At 55.7% G+C, this 22,830-nt stretch overlaps 1 protein-coding gene across 1 annotated transcript; it reads right to left on the bottom strand.

Moving 5' to 3' along the window:
* Positions 1-6,526: 6,526 nt before the first annotated feature.
* TSKU (tsukushi, small leucine rich proteoglycan) lies at positions 6,527-22,102 on the bottom strand. The gene is made up of 2 exons (XM_084893362.1): positions 21,996-22,102; positions 6,527-9,131 (listed from the first exon to the last, which is right to left on the bottom strand). Exon 2 carries the CDS (start codon positions 9,121-9,123, stop codon positions 8,041-8,043), a length of 1,083 nt encoding a protein of 360 aa, XP_084749488.1. The 5' UTR covers positions 9,124-9,131; positions 21,996-22,102; the 3' UTR covers positions 6,527-8,040.
* Positions 22,103-22,830: the final 728 nt, after the last annotated feature.

Here is a 22,830-nt window from a genome sequence, read left to right on the forward strand (position 1 = left end):
TCAGCCTGTGGACTGAAGGGTCCCAGGTTCGATCCCCAGTCAGGGCACATGTCTGGGTTGTGGGTGATTCCCAGTAGTGGATGTGCAGGAGGCAGCCAATCAATGATTCTCATCATTGATGTTTCTATCTCACTCTCTGAAACCAATAAAAATAAACAAACAAACAAACAAACAAATAGATCCTGTACTTTCTCGATTACCTGCTGTGAAACCTCGGGCAAATTGTTTAATGTCACTTTTCTCACCTGTCAATCATCTTTTTGTTTAGTTTGAAGGAAATAAGTCAATAAATAAGCATTGACTATTTTTTGATTTTTTTAAAAGCCACCTGAATAAATGTTAGTTTTAACATTCTGTAAAATACAAAGATTGGGAGTTACGTTTATCGGAGGGAAAAGTGTACAGGCAATGAAGTCCTTGTTGACTGCTCCAAACCACTGCTCATTTGCACGTTTACTCTCTGAGTTTGGCCTCTGCTCTCAACTGCGGGGACCACTCTTCCCCCGCCACGCCCCAGCCCACAGGCCCCAGATTTAGCATCAACTCCAGGAACCAGAGAGGGGAAAGCACAATGGCCTGGGAAGGAAACGGAGCGTCACAGGCAGCGCCCTCTTGTGGGCACAGCGCTGTGACAGGTCAGAGACCAGACTCCCAAGCTCAGCCTGTAACTCAGTGCTCCCACGTTTTCTCAGGAACCCCAGTACTGGCCCAGCCACAGCAGCCACTTGCCACCTGGTATGTCAGTCCACAGGGAGATGGGGGAGGGGGGTGCGGACTGAGTGTGGCCCTCCTCTGGGTGCCCTTGGCCTGGACTGTGGTGTCTTTCTGACAAACAGAAGGCTTAGAAGGGAGCCATGAGGGCCATGGGCTCACCCCCTCGGCTGCCCTAATCCTTTCAGCCACCCTCTCAGTATCCTGCTGCCTTTGGCCCAGATTCTATTATTCTTGCCATTTCTCTCTCACCCCCATCGCCTAGACTAGAGCATGCTCTCCAACTGATTTAGCTTCCTGCCTAGTAATTATATTTGTACCCCTCCCCCTGCTCCCGCTTTCCTCCTGAGAGCTGTGAAGAACAAATTAGGTGTAGATGTGAGATGTAAGATCTGTGTGAGCTTTAAAGTCTTCCCCACACTTGATTATGTGGTGGAATCCTGTGGCTTTGTTTGGTTTTTGAAATCGGAAAACTGCCCCCGCCACCATCCATGGGCATGTGCTCACACACATGAAAGTTAAAAGCTCATGTATCCTTGAACTAAAATTCTGGTACATTGTTTATTTAATTGTTTGTTTGTTATTTTACTTCAGAGAGGGAGAAGAAGAGAGAGATAGAAGTATCCATGATGAGAGAGAATCATTGATTGGCTGCCTCCTGCATGCCCCCTATTGGGGATAGAGCCTGTAACCCGGCCATGTGCCCTGACCAGGAATTGAACCATGACCTACCGGTTCTTAGGTCTACATGCTCAACCACTGAGCCACACTGGCCGGGCATTTGAAAAAGAAATGTTATGCCTGGTGAAGGTTTGTGCTTTGTGCCACACTGCAAGCAGCCCAGAGCCGGCACGCCAGTCTTCTTCGGGCTTTGCCATAGGCGTTCTCAGACACTCAGGAAAAGCCTCACCGTCTCCCAGGCTGGCTCATCTTACAGCTGGGGCAGCGGGCTCTGAGAGGCAGGACCACCCCTCACAGCCAGGGAGGCCGCTATTGGACCGCTACTGAGACGTGGCACAGCCTTCACTGGGAGGAAGTCCGGGCAGTCCATCAGGGAGCTGGAGAGGAAGAGGTGGAATTTCATGGGGTGGGATGGGGTAAGGGGGGACTCCTGTCCTATCCAGCTTCAGACTTGTCCGTGCACACACCTGCCGTCTGAGGGAGAAAGGAGGAGCAGGAGAGGGAGGTTCTTATCACCGAGGAACTGGAAGCCCTGGGTTCTGGCATGAGCTTGCTGTGCAGCCTTGGGGAAGTCACCTAACCTCTCTGGGCCTTCATTTAACCATCGGTAGCATGGACGTAGCAGATCCCGTTTATCCATTCATCAGGTGTGAACTGACAACCAAGTGTGTTCCCAGCACTAGTCTGAATGATGGGGACCCTCTGGGGAGCAAAGGAGGCACAGTGTTTGCCCTCAGTGTGAAGTGGAGGCTGGAAAAAGAAACAAGATAAATGTGATGCGTGTGCCTGTGGGAAGACGAAGGTACGGGGTTAGCACATCTAACCTTGTCCCGGGTAGCATGGGGGAGGTGGTCGGGACGCCTTCCAGAGGAGGCGGCACAGAGGCGGAGACAGGAGGGTAAGCAGGAGGCGGTCAGGCTGGAGGGTGTGGGGACCGGGAAGCAGTCACTGCCCCCAGCCCCGCTCCTCTGAGGGTCACCTTCCTTGAGCACGGCCAGCAAGGGGAGGTCCCGGGGAGTCGCTCCTGAGAGGTCTGCTAGGGATGGGAGACACACTCCTTCCCAGCACCCATCCCGGTCCCCACCCCCTCTCGCGTGTCTGCACACGCTGTCAGATTTCTCTGGGAGGTGGAGCAATTCAAGGGAATTACAGTGTTTGTGTCTGCGCAGGGAGAGTATTTTTAAAGCTTGAGCTAAGTACGACTTTGTCCACAGTCTGCGGGAAGCATCCAAAACCCAAGCCTTTCCCAGGACTGGCTGGGAGTGCCCTGTGCTCCAGACCAGCTGCCTGCTGGTCGCCTCTCCTCTCCTCTGAGCAGTTCTCACCAGCCCCATCCAGGGACTGGCCTCCCCCCGGCCTCAGCTCCCCTCATGCAAGTCCCTGTGGGAAGAAGGCACCTTAGCAGGACAGAGGGTTTAGGTCTTTGTTCCTCCAGTTCCCAGCTGCAGCAGGGAGGTGGGTCTGTCCAGGGACCTGCACGTCATTTGCCTGGGCTGGGGGAGGGCTTGGGGGGAGAGCAGACAGGCCAAGCCTGCTGGGTGGCTGCGAGACAAAAATAAAAGAGCCCAACTCACGGGCAGGTAGCACCTCTGAAACTTGAAAACACTGAGGACATGTGTTTGCTTTCAACTGTGCCTCTCTGCCCGCCCCTTGGCACTGGCTGTCTTCAAGGACGCTCTGGCTTTGCCATTTGGCATCTTCTTTAAATTTTGGGTTTTCAGCTGCTCACGCCCAACAAAGTTAGCAGGGGGGAGCCAGAGAGGGTGGGACAAGGGCAACAGGGCAGGGAGGACATGGGGCTGGCGACCAGGTTGCTTTGGTTGGCATGTAAGAAGCCCCTCCCAAGCAGAGTGGCTTAGCACAAGGACAGGTTCAAGTTGCTCATGATTCTGCAGTCGGGGCTGGGATCGGCTGGCTGCACCTTCTGCTGCTGGTTCTGTCGTGGTCACTCCTGTGCGTTAAGCTAGTGGGTCGGCCCAGGGTCTGAGGTCTCTTGGGCGCCAGCTGGTTGAGCTTTTCTGTCTCCCGAGAGCCCGAGGTGAGCAGCTCTCACTAGCCCTATGGGTGACTGGCCTCTCCCCAGGCTCTCCACGTGGTCTCGCCAGACGCCTACACGGCAGCTTCCGATGGCAAAAGTGAAAGTGGCCAGGCGTTCCGAAGACTTAGGTGTGGAGCTGGCTCAGAGCCACGTCTATTATGTTGGATTGGTTAACGCGAGTCACAGGCCCAGCCCTGACTCAGGAGGAAGGCTCTGTGCAGGCTGACAGTGCTGGGAGGTGGGGGTCATGGAGAGCCGCCAGGCTGACAGGGTATCACATGGGGTGGTGGGAAAGGCAGCTTATGTAAGAGAACGTACCTGTCAGCCACCTTCTCTGTGGGTCTCACAGTCTCCCCTGCCATCATATTCTCTCTCTCTCTATCTCTCTCTTTAATATTTTATTGGTTTTTTAAAGAGAGGAAGGGATAGAGATAGAGTTAGAAACATGGATGAGAAAAAAACATCAATCAGCTGCCTCCTGCACAGCCCCTACTGGGGATGTGCCCGCAACCAAGGTACATGCCCTTGACCGGAATCGAACCTGGGATCTTTCAGTCTGCAGGCTGACGCTCTATCCACTGAGCCAAACCGGTTTTGGCATACCATCATATTCTTAACAAGTGTCTTATCAATATAGCACCTTAAAATCTTTTTTAGGAGCTTCATATTTGGAGATGGAGTCAGGTCATTAGTTAGTGAATGGATGCCCCACTGCTCCACAGACACTTGTCTCTGCCCCCCAGTCACGCTCTTGATGTCCTGGGCCCCTACCCATCTATATAGCATGGACATCAGGCAATGACCTCAGGTTGAGCCGAAGAGGAGAGGTGGAACTTCAAACAGAGCAGGGCTGTCGAGGAGAGTGGCAGGGACGGGGGAAGGTTTTCCCCGCCCCTCAGACCACAGCAGGCCGGCCATGCCCATGCCCTCGGGGGCTGCCAGGCCTGCGAAGAGGGCCCTGAGGGCATTTCCTAAGTATTGTGTGAGGGGATTGTAGACACTCTCCTCACACACATTTCGAAGCCTAACAACTTCGATGGAGCCACCTGCTGAGAGCTGTGGCCCAGAGGAGACCCTGCCTGAGAATGTTTGTCAGTTTGACAAAAGAATTTTCCAAAACAAATTTTTTTGTATTATTTATTACTAGAGGCCCGAATTTCGTGCATGGGGTGGTGGTGGGGGGTGTCCCTCAGCCCAGCCTGCACCCTCTCCAATATGGGACCCCTTGAGGGATGTTCAATTGCTTGTTCACATGAATCCGGTGGGATCAGGTCTAAATGGGTAGTTGAACATCCCTCTCACAATCCAGGACTGCTGGCTCTCAACTGCTCACCTGCCTGCCTTCCTGATTGACCCTCACCGCTTTTGCCTGCCAGCCTGATCACCCCCTAACCACTCCCATGTCAGCCTGTTTGATGTCTAACTGCTCCCCTGCCAGCCTGTTTGTCCCCAACTTCCTTCCTCTGCTGGCCTGGTCACCCCTAACTGCCCTCCCCTACAGGGTTGATCGCCTTCAACTGCCCTCCCTTGCAGGCCTGGTCCCTCTCAACTGCCCTCCCTTGCAGGCCTGGTGCCTCCCTACTGCCCTCCCCTGCTGGCCATCTTGTGGTGGCCATCTTGTGTCCACATGGGGTCAGGATTTTTAACCACATGGGGGCAGTCATCTTGTGTGTTGGAGTGATGGTTAATCTGCATATTACTCTTCTATTAGATAGGATGCGGCACTTATATGCCAGGCACTCTTCTAAGTGTTTAATGTGCATTGACTTATATTCCCCACAATGACTCTGAGAGGCAGCTGCCATCTCCATTTTACAGATGTGGAAGCTGAGGCTCAGAGAGGGTGAGTGGCTTACCCCAGGCCACGCAGCCATAAGCAGCATATGGGGCTTTGAGCTCAGGCAGCCTCCCTTGGGAGCCTACGTCTTAACCATTACTAGTCATGTCACCTTAAGAAGCCCCTGTGTCGTGTGTGCCTCACCCTAATGAGGGAGCCCGGCTTTTTTCAGCACAAAGTAGGGCTCTTTGTCGATTCTTTGCCTGAGCAAACGGGCGGGTGCCACAAACCATCACTCCTCTTCGGAGAAACAGCTGCTTCTAAGAATCAACTATTTAGAAAATTGTTTCAGGGTTTATTTTCCTCTGCTTTCCTGAATTGTGTATATAATGATTATATATTCATGCTATATATACACCCAGGCGTCTATGTCAAGAGACAGAAATGTATGTTGGCATCTCTAACTCAGAATATTTTGACTAACGGGTTGTGTACAAGATAATATAAATAGCTTGTGGAATTAAACAGTAAACACGGGGAGAATTTCCTGCCTAACTCAAGAAACACAATAATCCCCATAAATACAACTACTGGCACTTAAATAAATGAAAGAGAAGAGTAAACACAGGAGTAGGACTTATCCAGGTAGCTATCGGCTGTTGCTGCATGCTGCGCCATTGCTCACCTATAACCCCTCCCACGTGCCAGCCCTTCTTTCAGGCCCACTTGTCCTGCTCACTGTGCGGATGGATGAGCCTCCTCCAGGACACCTTCCTGACCCGTCCACAGGGCTCACAGCTCCCTGTGCGGTTTAGTTAGGTGTCCTCTGTGTCCTTCCAGCCCCTCCCATCCCAGGGAACCAGAGACTGTGGGACTCCTTAGGGCAGAGGTGGGGTGACCTGTGGTTGTGGGGATGATGGTGATGGATATCCCTGCAGACCTTGGCCTATTAGAATTTGCTGACAGTAGAGTCACTCAGATGAGCTGGACACGAGCTCCCCTGTCACTGGAGGTGTGCAGAGGAGTTAGGCTGCCACAGCAGTGAAATGACAAGAAGGAACAAAGGACTGAGGGAACTCAGAGGAGGGAGGTGGAGGGACCTCAGGGGGAACTTCGGAAGGAGGTGAGATAGGAACTGGGTCGATGAGTGTTGAGAGGTAGAGATGAGGGAAAGGGCAAGGTCCCCGAGTAAGTCTGAGCAAAGGCAGAGGCGTGTAGGCTCATGGGAGAGGGGAAATAAGGAAGGTGGACAGGGTGCAAGCTGCTGTGGGTGCAGCCGCCCCCCCCCCCCCATGCCACCTCTCCCCCCTATTGGGCTTTTCAGGAAGAACACACTGCCCGGGGCAAGGCTGGTGCTGATTCATCCTTGTGGCCCCAGGGCCCAGCCCAGGGAATATGAGTGGACACTGGTTGAGTGATGGAAAGAGAGACTCTTTCTAACGTTTATTAAACCACGGACTAGTTAGGTGCTGGTGGGGCTGGTGGGGGACAGAGCTCTCAGCCAGCCCCGTTGCCCACATGGCCACGGATGGCTTCCATCCAACACCTCCTTCCCCAACACACCCCCAGGACACATCATTACAAAAGTGAACAAATGCAACTCTTTTTTTTCCTTTTACAAATGACACTTTGCATCCCCGGCCAGCAGGGGTGGGGGTGGGGAACTAGTTAAAAGTGACCGTCCGTAAGAAAGGCAACGACGTCTATAAAATGAGCACTAAGGAAAGAGCCAGGGCTGGAGGCCGAGATGCCCCCCTGGTGGGGGAACATGAGCCCGGGTGGGAACTGCCTGCCTCCTGTGCTGCTCTCTCAGTAGGGGGGATGGGGGGTGGGCTATGGGGGCTGAGTCTGGGAGGCCCGCCCTGGCTTGTGGCAGGTGGGGCTCCAGGATGACATCATCACCTTGGGGGGGCACCTAGAAGCAGTGCCTCAAGGATCAATGGGAACATTTCCAGTCTTGATGCTAGGGGACCCCTCCAGAGTGGGAAGCTGGCGGGGCTGGGACTGGCATGGCTGATGCTTCCAGAAGCTCTGAGAGGTGAAGCGACAGCCCGTGCATCACACCTGGTCAGTGGGCCCAGCGTCCTGCCTCCCCGGGATGACAGCAAGTGGGTGCCAATGGTAGGATGTGGGTCTTGGCAGCAAAGGGGAGCCCAGGAAGGGGAGAGGGGGGCCATGATTGAGAGAAGACAGCAAAGTGCAAAGGGGCCTGGCTGGGAGGCAGTGGTGCCTCTGCCGCTGCAGTGCCTCAGATGGCCAATGCTCTTTCTCTGGGCCTCAGTTCTCTCATCTGCCACAGGAGGAGGTGGGCTTGATCCTCCCTAAATGTGCGCCCCCTTCCCCCCACCAAGTTCTTTCTGTAACTAAAGTTCTACCCAGGGCTCGAGGGGAACAGAGGAGGATAAAGTGGGCCCCATGGGCCCAGAGCAAAAGAAACCCATGCCCCTGAGTGGCTGGACCATGGGCCCAAGGGGACACTCAGCCATGGACCTGACCTCTGACCTCCCTTCGGTCATAGTCAGGTTGGCCCAGGCCTGAGGGAAGGCACTTTGGGGTCGAATGGGGAAGGACAGCAGGGAGGCAGCTGTGTCGTTTGGCATCAAAGACCCTCTGCTTACGGTTTGGGCGACAATACAGACAGAGGGCAAGACTTTCCTCCTGGGTGTTGTCCCGGTCCAAAGCCTCTTCTCGGTCCACAGCTGTCTTCCCTGATGCTGCCGCCATGTAGGCCTGCAGAGTCCCCACCGGCATTGGCACATTAAAATATAAATCACCCGGGACCTGCGTCAGCTCGGGCGGCAGTCTGTCGTGTGGCCTGGGGCCACACCATTTGTCACAAGGTGCCCCGGCCCCTGGAGGCCCTGGAGGCCGGCTCCCCGGTGTCTACGCAGTGCAGAGCCACGTGGGGGCTGGAGCCAGGCTGCCGGGGGTAGGCACCCTCCCGTACCGGGCGCCGGCACTGCGTGCTCCGGCCCACACGGACGCTCTGCAGCGCTGGCAGGTGGAGAAGCAGCGAGTCAGGCAGGGGCGCCAGGCCTGTGCCTGACAGGTCCAGCTCCTGCAGGGAGGCCAGGCCCGAGAACACCTCGGCGCCTGCCCACTTGAGCTTGGGGTTGCCCGACAGGTCCAGGACCTGCAGGCTGCGCAGCTCATGAAAACCATAGGGTTCCAGCTGGGGGACGCCCTGCAGGCTGCCCAGCGACAGGTGCGTCAGGCCCGCCAGCCGGGTGAAGGCGCCGGGGCCGATGGCGGCCAGCGGGTTCCCATCCAGGCTCAGGTAGCGCAGGGGCAGGTCCCGGAGGTCGGGCACGGCGCGGAGCCGGTTCCAGGCCAGGTTCAGGCTCTGGATGGCAGGCGTGGGCAGGCTGGCGCCCGCGGGGTGGGGCGCGAGGCGGTGGATGTGGTTGTGGGAGAGGTCCACGTGCAGTGCCAGGCCCTGGCCGCGCGTCGTGAAGGCGGACAGCGGGACCTCCCGGAGCCGGTTGTAGCTGAGGTTCACGTCGCTCAGGGGCGAGCTGGTGAAGCTGTCCGCGGGCAGGGCGGCCAGGCCGTTGTGGCTGAGGTCGAGGGACTCCAGGTAGCGGAGGCGGGAGAAGGCGGTGGGCGAGATGCTGGTGAGCAGGTTGTGGCTGAGATCCAGGCCGGCCAGCGTGGTGTAGCCTGGCCCCGCCAACACCGACTCGTTCACCGTCTCCAGCCGGTTGGAGGACAGGTCCAGGTGGGCGGTGTCCAGGGGGATGGGCACCGGCACGATGTGGGGGCCGAGGCCGCTGCAGTCCACGCGGGTCAGGCTGAAGCTGTCAAAGAGGCCGAAGGTCTCCACCTCACACTGGCACCCGGGGAAGCAGGGCCGGGTCGCCTGCACCCAGCGGGCGGACAGCAGCAGCAGCAGGGGCAGCAGCAGGGGCCACAGCATGGTCGAGGCTAGAAAGAGAGCCATAGGTGAGGGTGGATAGCAGGCACACCCCATACCAGGTGGTACTAACCCAGCCCCATAAGATACCAGCCCCGTGGTCGGCAAACTCAGTCAACAGAGCCAAATATCAACAGTACGATGATTGAAATTTCTTCCGAGAGACAAATTTTTTAAACTTAAACTATATAGGTAGGTACATTGTTATTGACTTCATTAGGGTACTCCTAAGCTTGCCTTTGCTAAAAACTCAAGGGACCAGAGAGCCGCAGTTTGCCGACCACTGCACCAGCCAATGTGTCTAGGCACAGCTGAAAGTTACCACCAGCCCCTGTTCCCCTCAGGCCTCGCTCTCCCCATCTGTATGGTAAAAGAGGTTAGGACAGATTCGTGGATTAAAAAAAAAAAAAAAAAAAAAAAAAAAAAAATATATATATATATATATATATATATATATATATATATATATATATTGTTATTGATTTCAGAGAAGAGAGAGAGAGATGAAACATCAATGATGAGACAGAATCATTGATTGGCTGCCTCCTGCATACCCTGTACTGCGGATGGAGCCTGAAACCTGGGTATGTGCCCTGACCAGGAATGGAACCGTGTCTTCCTGGTTCTTAGGTCGACACTCCAACGCTGGCTGGATCAGATTGGTGGATTTTAAACTTCAGGTGGCAGAACTCTTTCTTAAATATTATCACATGGAAGTGGGCCTGTTCTGGCTGAAGTGAGGGCTGAGGCGTAGAGCCTCCATGCCTGCTCATCATCTCTGCCCTAGGAGGGTAAGGAGCCCAGCTGGGAACCCACTGGACTGGATGGATCTTTGGCTGGCCTCCAGAGCTTGGATGTTCCCGGGCCCTGGGCTCGTCTCAATCCAGGCCCTATGGGGAGGGGCTCACAGCTCAGGGTTGGGGTCAGGGTGTTCCATGCACCGGTGCTGAGCATGTGCCCGGTGCTGTGCTAGCCGCCACACAGATTGGCCTGACCCTCACAACCACAAAAATGGCCACTGCTTCATGAAGAGGGAATTGAGACTTAGGTTCAGAAAGCCACGCATGGCCACACGTAACTGGGAGGGGAGCTAGAAGGAGCAGAGGAAGCATGGCTCACTGTCACGGTTTGGCAGGGGCTGAGTCATGCCCAAGACCCACACATCAGCCTCCCAGATGGAAGCCTCTCCCTGCAGGGACTGGCCCCACCTCACATTTTTTAAATTTTATTTATTTTTTTAATATATATTTTATTAATTTTTTTACAGAGGAAGAGAGAGGGATAGAGAATCAGAAACATCAATGAGAGAGAGAGTCATCGATTAGCTGCCTCTTGCACACCCCCTACTGGGAATGTGCCCACAACCAAGGTACATGCCCCTGACCGGAATCGAACCCGGGACCTTTCAGTCTGCAGACCGAAGCTCTATCCACTGAGCCAAACCGATTTCGGCTCACCTCACCTCTTTTGTGGGTGATGATGGATGAGTCTACAGTCCTAAGCCCCCTCCCCTGGCCTATCCTCCAGAGGCTGGAGCCTTCATTCTGTTATACAGATAATTAGGCAGACAAGAGCAGAGCAAGGACGCCATGCCACGTATAGCAGCTCACCAGGGCAGAAAGTCCTGGATACCTAGCAGGGGGCAAAACTAGAAAAACAAGAACCCCGTCCCCCAGGGTAACCTTCCTCCCACAGCATATTGCTGGTCCTGTGGTTTAGAGACCCCTGCCTTTTCCTCCCTAAGGTAACATCGAGGCCTCAGTTGTATTTCAGCTCCAGGCCCAGAAAAGCAGCAAAACTAGACAAGTGACACCTTGGCTGCATCAGGACCAGCTACACTGACTAGTGACCGCCTGCCTTGGCACCCACCAATCAGTGGAGACCATGACCCTGCAAGAGCACACCTGGAAAGCTGATGAATATTCTATTGAGACCTTCCCTTGAGACCTCCCCTAAGATTTCCATCTGCAGGAGAGGAATAAACACGTTCGGAAGGAAGAACACAGGGTATGCCATTCCCTGCCTCTCCTTGGCCTCCCCCCTCCTCCCCAGCATGCCTATGCCATTTCCTTTCCCCTTTTCCACTAAGGGACCCCATAAGACTTGCAATCAGGGGAGCAGTGGGCAGCAGCAGCTCGTCCTGGACTAATTCCCTGAACCTGTCTCCAAGGCCCCCCCCCCCCCCTTTTTTCCCTCGGACGTCTCTGTGAGCCAAAGCCTAGGCTCTCCTGTTGCTTCTTCCATGCCCTTCCTTGTTTCACTCTCCTAAATCTGTTTTTGCTGCGGACAATAAATTCTCACTCACTTTGCCACACTTTGTCTCTTGATTGAAATCTTTCCCTCAAGAAGACAAGATCGGAGGCCTCATCGTTAGATCATTTCTGCCTTGGTGAGTTTCTGTACGTGGCCCATCGTCCTTGCTCTAACTATCTATGTAACAAATTCAATTGTAAAGACTTCAGGACGGGCTCTGGGAATACCCGTCCCAAGCCCCTACCCCCAGCTGATACAGCTATTACCCCTCTTTGGCTCTTCCTTTCACCCAGGCAGCTGGGCTGGCTCCCCCATTACACAGATGAAGGAATAGAGGCTCAGACAGGAAAAGGGTTTACCCCAACGTAGTAAAAAGCAGGGTAGGATTAGAACCCAGGTCTGCTCAGTTCCAACTCCTCTATTTCCCATCTGCTGCCTCTGGCAGGACTGTCGGGGACAGACAAGATCCAAGAGGGGCTTTCCCCAGCCATATGTTATGATAACAAGCCACATGTTAGGATACAAGCAAGCATGTCCCTCTCCCGGCTTGTTTCCGTCCCCGTACAATGAGCGCGCAGCTGCCACCGGTGCCAGGCACTACACGGACACGCTCACATTCAATCCTCACACCCACGCACATCTGTCCGCCAGAGCCTCCGAGCGTGCCTGCTGCGGCTCTGTGGTGGTGCTCGTGGGAGGAGGAGGAAGAGGGCTGAGCAGTGACAGTGTCTAACTGGCCAGTCTGTGGTGAGCCCATCCCACCACACAGCATCCCCTCAGGCTGGGGGACGGAAGGCACGAAGCCTCACTCCCGCGGCCCCCGGCTCTGTCTTACCGCCACCATCTCTCCCACTGGCCTTCCGGGAGGGATGGCCCAGGGACCTGCCCACCTTCTAGTCCGGGGTGGGCGGGGAGGGAGCAGCACGATAGTATTACCAGCCCGCCATGAAACTTTAAAGGGGTAGCTACTTGATCCCCACTGGCCCTGCATGGGGGCAGGAAGCAGTGGGGCTCTCCTCCGTTGCTCCCCTCAGAGGGCCCCTCCTTCCCCACCCCTTTCTATTATGGAGTCCAAATTGAGGATTAAACCCAGCCCAGGTGCATCCTGGGCTTGGTCCCAACTGAGGGAGGAGAGAGAGCTCCAGTGTCTGGAACCAAAAGGGAAAGAATTAATTTGCTTCAGGCACCTTTTGTTCTCCTGTGTGAGCTTCACCACAGGGGTTCATTACCACTCAGGGCCTCCCCTCCCCTGCTAAGCTGATCTGCTCCTATCCACTCTTCCTGGGGTTTAAACAAACAGCACAGGCACAAGAAAATACCCCGAGATTACCCTTTGGTTCCCAAAGGTGATTATACAAGGTGCTTATTAAATGCCAAATGGCCTCTCGTGAGCTCCTGCTTATGTAACTGGGAGCCCAAACACAGCCCAAACCCTACCCCTCCGCAGAGGGGGCCTCTCACCACCCTCTCCGGGCCTCAGCCTGGTCCTGGGAACCACAAAGCCGTAATTCTTCTCCTGCCCTCCTCACATAAGTTGATTGGCTTTCACTGAAGTGCAATCCAAACTGGAAAGAGCTATGCATGCATGCAAAGTGGTCATCGCTCTGGTCACTATAGAAATGGGACAGAGGCAATGGGAGGGAGGGACAGCAGACGAAAAAGGAGCAGGGCTGTAAATGAGACCTTGCAGATAGCAGCTGGGGACACTCTCAGGGTGTCCTGGACAGTCCTTGCACAGCCCTGCACAGTGGACACCTCTCCCTGGGCCCCTGTTCCGTGCCAGGCCTGGACGTTCACTTGGAAAGCGCTGACACTGGCAGTCAGAGCCAGACCTCCCTATGTGCTGGTGCTGGACACATGTTCTCCCATACAACCCTCAGTCCCTTGAGGAGGTCAGCAGTCTTATGTCCATTTTAGAGCGGAAGAAGCGAGGATGAGAAAAGGGAGGTGGTGGAGCTGGGAATGGAAGCTGGGCCTTCCTAACCTCATAATTGGTTTGGTTCATGGAACGTATACTTCTGCGTGTTGCTGGGGAAAGAAGGGTTTAGGTGTCCAGAGTCCTAGGGCCAAGCTCTCTACCCGCAACTGACTGCTGTGATGAGGTAGGTGCCAAGCTTTTTAGTATCAATGGCTCAGGGGCTTTCCTGAGGTCACTGCAGAGCCCAGAGGCCTCTCAGGGGTGTCCCAGGCTGGTGGGGAAAGAGAAGGGAGAAATCCCTGAGAGGCCTCACAACTGTGGGCCCAGAAGTGGGCAAAGGCGGAGGTGTGGGTGGGTGGTCTCTGAAAGTCAGGGCACCTGCTCTGCTCAGAGGAAATGTCCCCTTTGGGTAACATACCGGAGTGCCTTCATGGGATTGCCCCAGAGATGCTAGGCCCTGGCACTGCTGCAGGAAGCCCCGCAGCAAAAGGCTCAGGAGACACTGGAAGGGCAGGACTTCCCAGAAGAAGGAGACTGAGGGAACATAAGGAAAATTCCTGCCAGGGTCTAGCCCTTTGGAGTTCACAAGGGCCTTTGCTTATTTGATGCTGGGAGGACCCAGAACGGGCGTGCCGCGCTGTCCCTCACTATAGTGACGAAGCGAGTGTGCAATCACTTGTCCACAGACCCCCCGTGGCCTCCTGACTCCGGGCCCAGGGCTTCCCTGGCCACTCATGATGGCTGTTGACTCTCCAAGGGATCTTACGGAGTTGGTAAAAATAATGCTCAGCAGTTTGCAAGCTCATGGAGAGGGCTGAGGCCATAATGCTAGGTATCATAAGGATAAATTACATGTCTAGGAAAATGATAACTATGCATTAAAAAAAAAAAAAAAACCCAACCCAAATCCTAATTTTAGCAAGGCCAAAAGAAAATATATCAACACATCAGTGGTTTTCTTTAGATAGAACTCTGAGTGATTTAAACATGTCTTAATCTCTTTACATCCCTCTTCATATCCTCTCATACTAAAAAAATAAAATAAAATAAAAATATATAAAGAAAGTAGCAAAGGCTCCTAATAGGACTGCTTCATGGCCATCTCTGCTTGCTCTAATCTTGGGTAGCCACAATCTCTGAGCCTCAGTCTCATCGGTAAAAGGGGATACTAACAGCCACCTCACATGTGAAGGACAGATACAAAGGGACCCACTGAAGGGGCAGTGGAGGGGGTAAGAAGTGGTTGACTCTGGGTGTACTTTGAATGTGGAGCTGATGGAATTTGCTAGTGGGTTGGATATAGAAGATAAAAGCGAGGAATCCAGACTCCTGAGTTTTTGTCATGAAGAAGAAACAAAATGGTAGAAGCAGGGCACCTAGCGGGGACCCCGGTTCAAGGGAAGGGCACAGTGTGGGCTGCCCTGTCTTCCTCCAGACGGGGAAGGGTGGGGTGGGGATCAGCAGGTGGGCCTGGCCCACCTCTCTTCGTCCTTCCTGTAGCAAGCATGTCAACGCTATCCTCGGCACCCACGTGGAGTCATTCTTTCCAGCAGGCCACACTACGCTATTTCTCAACGGGCTGCGGGTCTGGGAAAGGATGAGTAATGCGAGTTCCTCTTGACAAAACCCACCAGCCTCAGCTCCATGGAGAGGAAAAACCTTCATAGAGAGCAAGGGGCCTTGGACAGCTTGCAGTGCTAATTGGGAAAGTCACTTTCCTTCTCTGGTCCAGTTCCTTCAGTCGTGAATCTGAGATGGTAATGAGGGTCCCACTGGTCTCAGAAGGGCTGGTTGGGAAGGTCAGACTAAGGAGCTAAACACTCCTATAGAGAAATGAGACCCCAGTGGGTGGAAGACACATCATGGAAAGACTGTGCCTTTTCTTGCTACCTGTACCCATATCCCCTGCAGGCATAATCAATCAATCACAGCACCACTCCCTAGGAAACCTGCACAGGGCCTCAGAGCTCTTCTCAACATGTCTCTCTACCCTTTGATTAGAGTTTGCCCTTGAGATGAAAACTGCCATTCTCAGATCAATTCTCTGATTTGGAGTGAAAACATGGCATAGGAGTCACCTGCTAAGCTGGGAAACTTTGGCAAGTGTCTTTCTCTCCCTTAGCCCATTTCCTCATCCAAAATGGAGACACCAATCCCTTCCTCAAGGGACTGCTGAGGGCTGGAGATCACAGGGCTAGGATACTGGCAGATGTGCAGTCCATGGATGCCTGTACTTCTCCTAGGCTACATGGTAAAGGAGTCCTCCAGAAAGGGCACCCATGGACCACCCCTCACCTCCTTCACCATTCTCTGGGGCTGGGGTGGGAGAAGAGGGATAGTGCATAGTGACAAGATAGGCTCTGGAGGACAGGCATGAGCCCCAGTCTTAGTCTCTGCTCTGCATGGCCTGTTCACATTTTCAGACAAATCCCCCCTGACCCCCCCACTGAGCCTCAGCTTCCACTTAAGAGGTTAGGTCTAGACCATCTAGCTCTAGTGTTTCAGGATTTCACAATTTCACAAAGGCGTTTACTAAATCTCTATTAAGTACCGCATGAGGTGTGAGTTGGGGGTGGGGTGGGGTGGGGATACCAAGTCCTCGTAGGGCTTACTTGCCAGCCGTGGGGACAGGATAACAACTCAGGACAAGATCACTAACACTCGCCTTGGACCCAGACCAGGACTCCAGGCCCAGGCCCAGCGCTATCTGTGTGACCTTTGCAGTTTTATTTCCCCGAGCCTCGCTCGGCTTTGGCACCTGTGTAACCGGATTAGTGCTGCCTCCCTTGGGGAGCTATGATCTGCTGTCTGGAGCGAAGCAAAGGCAGCCAGGTGGTCATCGAAGGGATCTTTGGCCCAGATGCATCATTTCTTTCCCAAACCCGACTTGTGGATAAAAAATCCACTCAGGGATCAGCCAGGTTACAGAACACAGGGGCAAGAGGGCAAGGTTTAGAGACTGGACCCACCCTTGGTTTAGGGGTCCCTCTGGGTGGGGACCACTAATTATTCCTTGTTGGGCCCACTGTGACTAAGGAAAGTTTGCAGATGGCCAGTGGGGGTCAAAAGAGTAATGGTGTGGCCCTAACAGGCTCTGGTAGTGGGGACAGGATAACAACTCGGGACAAGATCACTAACGCTTACCTTGGACCCAGACTCCAGGCCTTCTTGCTAAAGAGCATCTACAAGTCTGGCTACATCACTTCTCTTCTCTAAAACCTCTTGACTTCTACTTTTACCATCAGAAAAAAAATTAAAAAGTTCTCTCTAGCATGGAGTCAGCACAAGTTGTCCCCACCTAACCCCCTCCCCCGGCAGAGCCCCCATCTTCCGTTGAACCTACTGTGATGGTGACAGCCACTGAGCAAGACAGCCTCTGCTCACACTTCCCTAGACCGAGGGCTGGGGAGCTAGAAGGCCCCTCAGGGAGCAACTGAGGCACAGAGAAGGGCAGTGATGGCAGGGAAACGGACCCAGGACCTAGGTCCTGATGCCTCACGCTGTTGCCAGCATCGACTGCATCCACCCAGCCTGTCCTGGCCCTGCCAGGGGAACAAAGCTGGTTCTGTCCACTCAGGCTTCCAGGCCTCCCCTCCTCTCCCCTCCTTGCTCCCGGAGCCGGCCACACCACAGTCTGAGCACACCTCTCGGACACACACTGAGCAAGCTCTCTGTCGTTCGTTACTTTAGCTGCCCTGTTTCTTGAAGTGTGAGCCGCTTGGAGCAGCGACCCTGCCTTCTTCACCTGTTCATCCCTTCCCCCACCTGAGGCCAGAGCCAGGCCTGGCGGCCAACACCGCTGGACAAACAAAGAGCCCAGCAGTTAAGAGTCAACTGCTGGACTCAGATCTGAATGCAGCTCTGTATCTACCGGCCTCAGAAAAGTCTCAGTCTGGTTCAGTCTCACGTCCTCAGTAGGGATGGCCACGCAGGGTGGGTGAAGCGTGAAGCACTCAGCTCACTGCCTGCCACACGTGAAGGACTCTGAGCACGGCGGACAGGGATGGTTACTAAGCTTCCCGGGGACCATGGCAGGGTCATTTTTCTTTATGGCCCTCCGTACCCAAGAACCCAACTCAGTGACAGGCACCCGGCGGGTCTGTAACTGTCGTGCCAACGTTCCCAGCCACTGTGCTGATGTCTGCTGGCGAGGCCCCAAGCTCCCTCCTCTGAGTCGACCTCTCTGGGGTTAGGAGTTCTGGCTCGGTCCCCTTGGCCCCAATTGCCTGCCTGCCTCTGGCGCTGCAACACAGCATCTCTGGCCCATCGATTTGCCAGCTCCTCACCCCAGCTTCAAGAGGGGGCCCCTGGCACAGCAACAAGCTGGGCAGGGAGCTGAGCCTCAGGCTGGACCAGAGCCCCAGCACCGACCCCAGCCGCTCCTCAGTGCCTGTCTGCCTCCCGAGCTCACTCAAGCTGACGCCAATGAAATCCCCAGGTGAAACTTCCATTAACATCCTGCCCTCCAACCGTTTATTCAGCTCTGGAAGCTCAAGACAAAAAGAATTTCAGGCCCAACTCCTGGAGCCTTGAGGACTGGCCCTCCCAACAGAACCACTAACGCCGCCCATCTGTACAAACGCATCGGCTCACTACGCACTTCTACACCAGCCCCTCGTGTCTGCCTCGCCACAGCCTCTGGCCGTTGGGATTCCTGGCAGTTGGGTAGTAGAGGAACAGGTCCCAACCCCAGAGACCTCAGCTCCACATCCAGTGATTCTTATACCATGTGCCTCAAGGAATAAATGGGCCCGTGTGGATGACGGCAACTGATCATGCTGGACTACATGTATCTGTCTGTGCTCAGGGATGGGCTTACATCCATTTCTATGACTTTAGGGCTGAGGACTGGGCTTGGCACACAGTGGGTACTATATGAATACTATCACCTAAGAACACCTCTCAACTTTTCTAGTGCCTCCCCAACTGTTATCTGGTCAGTCACCCTGCAAAACCAGCAGGTTAGGTGGCACCCTACCTACATCATGGGGACGTTCAGTGCTCTGTTCAGAGTCACACAGCCAGGGAGGCCACGGGCTGGACGCAGGATCCAGGTATGCTGACACCCAGGGCGCGGCCTCCTCCGTGACATCGTCCCCAGGGCAAGTGGCCCCTGGAGGTCCGTCCAGCAATCTCCCCTATGGAGGATAACCTACGGGGAAATGGGCAGGGCTCCTAATGCTATTTTCTTCTTTTGTGTGTCTTCCTTCTGAAACTTTTCAAGTTCCCTGCGGTCTGAGGCAGCATGTAAAGACATACGGGGAGGCAGTCTGGGGCACAGGAAATGGGTTTTACAGCCAGGCAGAAAGGGATCCAACCCCACAGTGCCTCACCCCCCATGAGGCTTGGGTGTGCTCTCACGCCTGAGTCTGACTCTTCATCTATGACGTAGTAAGAATCCTAGCACCGCTCCCAGCAGGTCACTGGGATGATGACAAAAGAGAGAGTGAAGACTCAGCTTCGGGCCCGGCACACATTGGTGCTCGCTGAACGTGGGTTCTTGCTCCTTAATCAGTGATTTCAGGGACCAGGAAAGAAAAAGAAGTGACACCAGCAGATCTGAAGGCCAGGCAGAAGCAAAGGATGGACAAGAATCCAAAATGCATCCCCTGAGGCCTTGGATTCTTTCTCAGCGCACCTTTCCTGGGCCCCTCTGGAACCGGGTAAGGGTTTGGAAAGGTCTCAGAGGTCAGAGAAGGCTGAAGAAGTTGTGTTTCCTGTGACAGAATGAGAATCGGCAGCTACCCCTGGGCGGGTGGGTCAGTGTCTTCCGCCTCCCTCCCTCCCAAGCCAGGCAGTCACCCGCCCTGCCCGAGGCTCAGGCGGCCTCCAGGCCTGTACTGTTGCAACAGCCTTCTCCCTCGCCTCCTGCCTCCAGGGGTCAGCCTTGCTGGGCACCAGAGTGCAATCCCAAAGGACGATGATGAGGACCCTACCACCGCTCCCTGCGTAAAACCCATTCCACAAAGAGAGCTTAGTGGTCTGGAGGCCTATCTTGATCCCAGGGCCCCACCCCTTTGCAGAGGTGGTTTCCTCTGAGGACGATGCCAGAGATGGCCTTCTTTTCTCCGTCCGCCATGCAAACCCTCAGGCATGGGATTCCAAAGCCACCTCCTCTACGAGGCCTTCTCCACTTAATCTGCCCTCATCGGGCAAAAGGCCACCTTTCCCTGGGTTTCCATGGCCCCTAAGTCATCATCTGTCAAGATACTACACGCTTCTTGTCTGCGGCCATCTCTGAATGGGACTGTGTCCAGCTCCTCTCCTGCACGGGGCCTGGCCATGTGAAGGGGAATAAACCAGGGAAATGAAGTGCCCTGGACAGAAAGCTTCCCTCTGCTCGGGGAGGCTAGCAATTCGCCCAAGCGGGCAGGGTACGAAAAGCTTCGCCGGGTGGTGAAACCAGGCGTAGGACCAGAGTAGATGCTATCTCTGCTTTCTCCTACCAGTGCAACTGAACAAATATCTGCATGCTATACAGACTACAAACCTCTTCTCGTTTGATTAGCACATGCAATTCATTATCCTAGTTCACATTCACAACAGATCTGGGAGACAGGAATTCTTGTCCTCATTGGAAGGCTGAGAAGACTGATAACCAGAAAGGACAAGTTACTTGCCCAAGGCCACAGAGCTAGGGAACAATGGCGGAGTGAATCCAGGTCCTTCTGACTCTAAGGGGCTGGAGCTCTGGCTCCCAGTCTCCAGCATCACCAACAAGCCAAAGGAAGGTTTCTTAGAATTACCCATCTCATCCGTCATGCCTACTTAAACCCTCAGCAGCTCTCTTCTGCCTACAGGTTCAAATCCCTGTAGGATTTGGCCCCTGCCTTTCCTCCCAGCCTCAAGTTGAATTCTACCCCGCCCTGTAACATCACCCCCCCTCTACCCCTCATGTTGGCCACCTCTGTGCTGCTAACAGAACACACAGAGCTGTGCAGTGTGGTACTCTCTGTGGGAGACACCTTACTACCTCCAGAGTGTAACTAGCATTCACCTGGCTTCCTGTTTTTGCCTTCTAGCCTTTGGTTGGTCCAGGGTCTCCTTGCATACCTCACTCTATCCCTCCCTAAGCCACCTCCTCTCTCCCCTCTTCAAAAGAGCAAATTCGTGCCTGGGAATTGTTCTGGTCAGAATGAAGGTATGTGTGAAAAGAAACATCAAAGTATTTCCAGGTTCTGGGGTCTCCACCAGTTAGCCAGACAGGAAGGGAGGAGAGAGGCCGTCAACACCTCTTTCCAGAGGGGAAACTGAGGTTCAGAGAGGGAAAGTGCCCACAGTGGCCTTCTTCCCACAAGAGAGACAGAAAGTGCGCCTCCTTTGTGTCTGCAGCATCTGGCAAAAAGTCTAGGTTTAAGACCTGGGGCAGAGTGGGGGTGGGGGTGGTAAAGTGTTAGGGTCTTTGCCGCTCAGGATCAAAAGCATGGCAGGCTCGGCGCCTGAGCCCTCCCTCGGAGGTCAGACCTGGGCTCTGCAAGCCTGGACTTCTCCGAAGGGTAGAGCACGAAGGGAGGAAGATGGGGGAGGTTCCTGAGACACCTCCTGGCCCAGGCCAAGGGGATGGCACGGCCCTGGGGCTTTGCTGGTTATCCCGACCGAATGCTGGGCACCACAGGGAGTGCTCTCGCCGCCATCCATGGCTAGCTGACCAACTTGCCCAGTGCCCGTACTGCGGGCCGGGGGCGGGCCCATTCGGAACCGGTCCGTGCAAGGTTCCTAACTCCCCCCAGTTCAACTGGGGCTCTTGGAGCCAGGGCCTCGGGCAGGGCCGGATATCGAGGAGCCCTCACTTTCTCCCCTCGGGATTCCAAGGCTGGTCCTCCCGCCCCGGGGCAGGAAGGATGCAAACGGAGAGCGGATCTCCCTCCAAGCCGGGACTGGGGCTGCTCTCAGCCGGGCAGGCACGTGTCTCTGTCTCTTGGTCTCTGTCTCTCCCTCCCTCCGTCCCTCCCTCGCTCTCTCCAGGAGCGCGGGGCGGGCCACGGCGGCTGCCCTCTCCTCCCCTCCCCAGCTCCGGCCCGGACCCCAGGCCCGCGCTTCCCGCTCTCCCCCTCCCCGGTTCCGCACTGGGGTCCGCACGTTCCTCACGCCCAGGCTCCACCGACCCCAGAAGCGAGAGGGGAGGGCTGCCCGCGCCCCCGCCCAGCCTGGGCGGAGAGGAGGACCGGCTGTTGCCCGAGGAACCCGGAGAAAAGTTTGCAGCCAAGTCAGGGGGCCCCGCGGACAGCAGGGGAGCGCGGAGCTGGGGGCGGCGTCTGGCCGCGCGCACAACCTCTGCACAGACACCCACACCGGACACGTCGGCAGCACAGACCACGTCCGCACACCCTCTGCACCGACACCCATGCACACCCACCGCCCGGCGCGGGCCCGCGGCACCTGGACACAGCGCGCCACGGCCAAGCCGAGCCGCGAGCACACAATGGCACGGGCAGACTCCGAGCCACAAAGGCCCGCAGGCGCGGATGCACGTGTCCGCACAAAGACCCCGGCCCGAGCCTTTGTCTCTCCGAAGCCCTCTCCGCCGGGTCTGGGCTCCCCGCTCCCGCCGAGCCCGGCCGGCCGGCCGCCGCTGCCCGCGCCCCGGGTCCGGAAAAGTAAGGAGGCCCCGTCCCCGCCCCGGTGCCCAGCGCCGCCGCCGCCGCAGGGAGCGGCCAGGTCGGGGTCCCGGGCTCCCCGCTCCCACCCGGGGACCCGCACCCACCTGGAAGCCGGCGTCTCAGCCGCCTCGGCGCGCTCCCCAGGCGGCCCCGCCGCCGGCCCTGGCCGGCGCTTTTCTCGGCGCCGCGCGTCCCGCCCCCCGGTCCCCGGTCCCCGCCCGCCCCACGCCCAGGGGCGGCTCCGGCGGCGGCCCGGACGGAGGGAGCGTGGCCAAAGTGCGGCCTCTCCGGAGCGCTCCCCGCCTCCGGCCCGCCCGCCGCCCGCGGGGCCCGGGTTCCACCCCAGGGAGCGTCTCCGAAGTGTGTGCGCAGCGCCCGCCCCGGTGGTCGGCCCCGCTCCGGCTTCCAGGAACCCGATCCCTGCCCCCGCCGGAGCGCCGGCCGTCTCCGCCGAGGGCGCAGGGTGGGAACATCTGGAGGTCCCGAGTGTGTGTGTGTGTGTGTGTGTGTGTGTGTGTGTGTGTGTGTGTGTAGGGGGGAATGAGGCGGGGTACAGAGAGGTGGGGGTGGGAGGGGGATTGGGGTTGGGGGGCGATGGGGTGGAGGAGGGAGTTGGTAAGAAAGAGATTGGATGGGTGAGGCTTCTCTCTTCTAGAGTTTATCCCCTCCCCGCCCCGCCCCCAGCTTTTTAAATTTAAAAAAAAAAATTTTTTTTAACGGGTGAAAGGGGTCCAGAGACGTTTGTGAGAGGCTGACCAAGTAAGAATCCGAAAATACGAAGCAGAGAGACCAGCTGAAAGGGGAGCCTGCAGAGAAGCAAAGAAGAGAGCCCGACTGAGGCAGAAAGCCTGGCTGGAGAGAAGAGAGAAAGCAAGACTTTTTTTTTTTTTTTTTTTTTTTTTTTCCTGGAGGGAACCATGGAACTTCTGGATGGGATCC

Source organism: Pipistrellus hanaki, assembly GCF_964339955.1.
Source record: "Pipistrellus hanaki genome assembly, chromosome: 9".
Lineage (NCBI taxonomy): Eukaryota > Metazoa > Chordata > Mammalia > Chiroptera > Vespertilionidae > Pipistrellus > Pipistrellus hanaki.